Below are 6,000 nucleotides of genomic sequence, written 5' to 3' on the forward strand. Positions count from 1 at the left end.
AAGAACTCTGAAAAATTGGTGGTTAGCTTCTTTATTGGCAAAAGATCGAGTCAGTCTGTGTTTCACCGCCCAAAATACACAGTTCACACCTCATTTAACAAAGTTAATGAAGATCATTCTCCTGAGATCATCTGTGTGTGAAGTTTACAGCAAGACTCTTCATTAAAGCTGATGAAGCCATGACACTTTATATATAGTAAAGAGGTTAATACAAAAATGAAAAAAAAATCTTAATTAAAAGTAGAAAAAAAATCAGTGTGCAGCGTAGTTACAAAACTTAAAGCATTTAACCTTCTGATCCATTCTGGTAATCCTCTATCCTATCTTTTTTTAATATGTTTTCAGCCCAGGTCCCTGATTTCTGTTTCTCTATGCAGAGCGTGTACAAAGCAAAAAAAAATCACAAATTGCAGCAGGATACTACATCCCTATCTGAATGAAGTACCGACAAACGGCCACAGCTGTGGAGCAAGAGGAGTAATATTTGCATTTTGGCAGTTTTGGTTTGAAAGAGCTGAGTCATCCACGGTGGCACTGATGTCGACTCATTGATTTCATCTCAACCTGGAAGAAAAAAAAGCAGTTTAGAGACATTATGCATTTTATATTTTACTTTTTTGATATGTCACAGATCTGTGGTGAAATCCCACCAACCTCAGCCCGTTACAGTGTGTTGTAGTTGAGAGGCTTCCAGGCGAATCTCTGACAGTAGAACAGGGTCTGTGTGGAGCAGAGCGGGTCCATGTAAATCAGTGAGATCACTGCTGTGCATTAATATGGTAACTAACACCATGACTGTTGTTCACTTACTCCACATCTCAGGGCAGTCTGCGTGTCTCTGCACCTGTATGATGCCAAAGTGCACGGGTCTGAGAAAAAGGGGAACAGAGACATTTGAATGATGATTGATTTGTTATCAGACACAAGGTTCATTCATTTTGATACTTGATCAATGATCAGGCTTTAGGATGAACACTTTATGCTTTCAGTTTCTTAGAAATGCCACTAAATTGACAATATTTCTCTCACAGTTGCCATTTGAACTCAAATGTAACAGGGCCAGTGTTATTAGATACACTTGTTAGACTTAGTTATAACAAGTTAAAATCTGCTGTGAACAGTGTTGAGCTAGTTTTTTTTTTTAATTATACATTTTATAGCCTGAGAAATAAATGAGTCAATCGATCTCAAAGAAATATCCATAATGAAAAAAAGCTGCAGCCGTGCAAAAGTGACTAAAGTACACACTGACCCACAACAGCTGCCTCCTGCCCGTTGCACAGCTGGATGAGAGAGCAGATGGCCTGAGGAGTGGCGTAGCTCAGGACCGCGTCCATCACCGACTTGCTGAACTCGCCGATGATGGTCTCACACTGGTCGCGGTAGGAAGAGGGAAATATGTGACAGATCTCCTCCAGCAGGTTGATCACAGCCGTCTGAAAAACACAGAGAGGAAAAATGAGCCTGTGTGTGTGGATTATCAGAGCTCACTGAGGTGAAGCCATGACAGCAGAGATTCTCAGCCTGTTCCACTTTAAATCTCAAAAATGTGCTGACTCCAAAACAATAATGACTTGTCAGAGCACTTTTTTTTATCTTAGTGACAGCTTCACTACTGGACATTTATCGACTGGTTTGGCATTTTATTGTAATATGTTACAATGACAATAAAGGATATTCTATTCTTTTCTATTACAATTGAACAAAACTCAACTAAATTTTTCTCTTTTATTTGATGAGTGTGGAGTCACTTGTCTTTCTGTAACCGGCTTATCACAGTGATCGGTCTTCATGTGAGAAGGAAAAAGGAAGTATTTTTAACCTGTTTTTAAAAGGTCATTATGTAAAACATAAAAAAAAGTTAAAATTACTAATATATTTTAGTCATTTCTTATGTATATATTATATTATGTAATTACAGTTCAATTCATCCTATTTGGCATAGTTGGTCCATTTGTAATACCTTTGTGGCCCAGCAGTGGGCCCTCACTAACAGGCTGGGAACCACTGGGAGAAAGAGTGATTATATAAAAGAAAAACTTCATCAAAGATAAATAATAATAAAAAAAATTAAAAAAAGAGTGAACAGAACTTAACCTCTTGATGCCGTTAAGTTTTCATATCTCTGTGACATTTCTTACAACTGAATTTCAGATAATCCTTTTATCCCTGAGAGTTTATCAGCCAAATTCCTTCGGTGCCGACCGGACGCAGAGGACAATGTAAAATCACAGAGTGCGGGCAGATACCAAATCAGTATCTGAAAAGTCGTATTATCACACACGCAGCCACATGCGTGGAGCAGGTATGTAGGAATATTTGCAGTGTGATGTGGAAAGATCTGGGTCATTCATGGTGGCATGAAGTCGCCCACAGGATGTAAAGGAACAGCAACATGATAACATGTGGGAGGGGGGGGGGGGGGGGGGGGGGGGGGGGCTGCACTGTTAGCACTGTGGTCTGGAGGCATTCAAATGTCTGTGTGCAGGACAAAAAGACATTGTGTTTGTTCATATGCACGTTTGTTGCTTCACTGTGTCGTGTGTGTGTGTGTGTGTGTGTGTGTGTGTGTGTGTGACTCACCTCTGTCCTCTCTTTAGGCAGCAGGTCCTCCAGAGTCTTGACGAGGAAAAGACAGAAGGAGCATTGTGTCTGGGGCAACGCCTGGTCGACAGACACAGACGGCAGAGGGAGTGAAGCACTAGAAACATCTTTCACACATACAATGTTGTTCTTTTTGAGTGTTGTACTGAACCTACATTTTCACTTGTCCCTGCAGCCTGGAGGGCTGCGTTCACAATGTAGCTGAGCATCTTGTCCTGTTTGCCACAGGAGCCACACAGCCCGATCATTTTGCAGACCTGGTCTGGTTTCTACAGAGAGACAGACAGGTGCGTTGAGAACAGAAACTCACAGACAGTAAAGCAGAGCAGTCGCACGGCTGCTGTTTCTGACACTTACTGCAATAGTAGAAATGAAGTTGATGGCCAGAGGGAACATTTTCTCCAACTCGTCTTTGCAGAGCTTGGCGGTGGCGGGGGGCCCAGGCAGGTGGTCACACACACTTTCAAGGCCGTTCATGATCTTTTTCTAAAATAAAATAAAAAAAGTGGTCAGAAAACTGTGGCAATGTTTCATGAATAGATTTTTTTCTATTAAACTACAAATTTTCTTCAGATCTTTGAAAGCACTGTTACACTTATAGAAACTCATTTTAATAAGTAATAGAATATATTGTAAATCATTACATTATAATTCATCTATCATTTAAATTAAGATTACTCTCAATGACAGTAAAGTTATTGCAAGTTCTCGCTCTAAAGAAACCCAACAAACTAAAATATAGGCTCGTATAAGTTGCAAAACCTCTTTCATGCACTAAGATATAGAATAACAATCTATTTATGTTTTGACTCAGTGACCAGGTCACATTCAGAGAAAGGGGATTTTCAATGTTAAATAAGAAACAGAAACTGTCTGTTTAATTTCATTTCAGTTTTCTGTGGCATAGAGAAGAGGAAGTACAAAAAGAGCCCTTTCCTTTATTGTGTGTTTGTATTTCACTGATGGCTGATTACAAATGATTTGTATCTCAAAGTGTGAAGAATGTGATCAACAGATAAAAGAACAGGTGGGGGTATTGACAACCGTCAGGGGTATTGATTTTTTTTTTTTCATAAAAAGTATTCAACCACAGATCCTAGATCTGAGATAGCAGAGTGTGTTTTTTAATCTTGACTTATGAATATAGACATAGTTCTATTATCAATGAGCAAATATCAGTGTTTGCTGTTGGTCAGCTGTTACCCTCACCTGGATGTCTGCATTGGAAAGCAGATCGACAAGGAGCTCAATTATTTTGGTGCAGTCCTGGCAGACGTCACCGTTCTGGGTAGAAAACCACACAAGTCACATCATGAAAATGAATTAGCACCTAGAACTGATCAATTCACATCTGCCTAATTCTAAGTTGCATTTGTTAAAGATAAATTACACTGATGAATTCATTTACGGTCGTATCAGTTCCACAAGATTCAAGACCGAAACACAAAGTAAGCGTGAAAGTTTTGCAGCTACTTTGAATTTCACGATTTTGAAGAAATGCAAATCTCAGATCTCTCTGACAGAGGTCAACACCATTGTCTTACACACCTCAGTTTGTTTCTAAATTCATTACGTGCAGTTTCAATCACTGCATGACTGGTCTTCAAAATGAAAAAAATGGTTATGATAAATATAAATGCATCATAACATACACAATTAGGTCACAGCATACATTTCCTAAACCATTTTTTGGGGGGATATTGTATAGTCACTTTTTGGTAACACTTTATTTTAAGGGGTCGTTGTTCCTGTGTATCTACCTAATTAATTACAGTGTAATTACCTATGTAACCGTATGTAATAACATGTACTTACATTGTAAATACATAGTGTATTTTGGTGTACTTACAGGTCCTTGTTACACTTGTAATAAGAAATGCTTGTGCAAAGAGAGAGGCCACTTTGGCATTTCTTATTACAAGTGTAACAAGGACCTGTAAGTACACTAAAATACACTATGTATTTACAATGTAAGTACATGTTATTACATACAGTTACATAGGTAATTACACTGTAATTAATTAGGTAGATACACAGGAACAAGGACCCCTTAAAATAAAGTGTTACCCACTTTTTTAATGATACTTGTGGTTTCAGTAAGTCGTGCTTTTATCAGATTGTTTTTTTGTGTTTAATTTATGTTTTTTAATTTATTTGTTGTAATAAAGAATCATCACTCACTGGTCTCGTAGCCTCAGGAACACTTTGCAAACCATCTGCATGTAGAGTCAGAGCTGTGGAGATGAATGGGCATCGTCACTATAGTTAATCTCATTGCTTGAATATTTTGGATTTCACACTAAAAGAATTAATAAATTACAGCTGATAAAGTTGCTGTGTCTTACCGTTGCAGTGCAGACCAATGGAGAGAAACAGCAGGAACGTGAACAGGGCCATTCTTCCTCAGTGAAGTTCAGGGTTTGAGCTGGACGTCTCCTCAGATCTGTGCAGGGAACTGCAACTGCACTTTGTATTTAACACAGCCCCCCTGCCACCTATGATGATCCCCACCAACCAGAATTTGTGACCAAAGATTTTTTTTTTTTTTTTTTTTTTGCAGGACAGGAGAGGAACAGTTTTTTTCTATCAGCTAATATTAGCCAAGTTTCATACCCAGTTCCTCAAACCAAGGTGTGAAAACTTGATGTATTTGAAGTCCAATGTTGTGTTGTCATATTTATATTTATGCTGTTATCTTTTAAACACGCAACTACAGTGTTTCAAATTATTCTATTCTACTGTTTTGTTTATTCACATGGTGAAGACTAACGTATATGTATGCAGTTACATATAAAGAGCTTTGCACATAAGCAGCTCAATCACAGAACCTCACTAAAAAAAGAAAAAAGAAAAAACTAATTGAAACTATGACGTACTGAGTACACTGAAGCAAATTGTCTCACAGCACTGCAGACTGATTTCTATTTCTCAAGTTTCCTCTGAGAAGAAGCATTTCTTAAGGATGACAGTGTCAGTGTTTGTACGTTAAAGGTCGGCCCACCATTTTGGACCAGACTGAAATATATCTCTGTGGACCAAACGACATCGGGATATTAACTTTACTATACCATGATCCCCAGAGGATGTGCCCTTCACCTGAAAAACCTCTTATTTATCCATATTCTAAGGACCTGTTACAAATTCATTGTCCAAACATAAATCTTTAGGAATTTGTTGATCCCTGACTTTTTGTAAATCTGTAAACTTGACAGTTATATTTTTAGATTTGTACATTTGATTTGACCGTGGCAGCACACAGCTCAGTGTGTCTCCAGGACTTGTTATTCAATCCTCTCTTCTTGTGCCTTGAACTCCTTCATCTTTTGTACCTGCTCAGCCTGAGAAACTGCTCTGTTCTTTGTTCCACATGCAACTTCCTTTTTGTGGTAAACATCA

At 38.4% G+C, this 6,000-nt stretch overlaps 1 protein-coding gene across 1 annotated transcript; it reads right to left on the reverse strand.

Annotated features, from left to right (window-relative positions):
• Positions 1 to 15: 15 nt before the first annotated feature.
• On the reverse strand, positions 16 to 5,113 carry sftpba (surfactant protein Ba). Its single transcript, XM_083983326.1, has 10 exons — positions 4,950 to 5,113; positions 4,786 to 4,838; positions 3,814 to 3,888; positions 2,962 to 3,090; positions 2,760 to 2,873; positions 2,584 to 2,664; positions 1,253 to 1,436; positions 811 to 869; positions 655 to 720; positions 16 to 564 (listed from the first exon to the last, which is right to left on the reverse strand). Exons 1-9 carry the CDS (start codon positions 4,999 to 5,001, stop codon positions 664 to 666), a joined length of 804 nt encoding a protein of 267 aa, XP_083839452.1. The 5' UTR covers positions 5,002 to 5,113; the 3' UTR covers positions 16 to 564; positions 655 to 663.
• Between the last annotated feature and the right edge of the window lie 887 nt (positions 5,114 to 6,000).

Source organism: Trachurus trachurus (assembly GCF_905171665.1).
Source record: "Trachurus trachurus genome assembly, chromosome: 12".
Taxonomy (NCBI): Eukaryota; Metazoa; Chordata; class Actinopteri; order Carangiformes; family Carangidae; genus Trachurus; species Trachurus trachurus.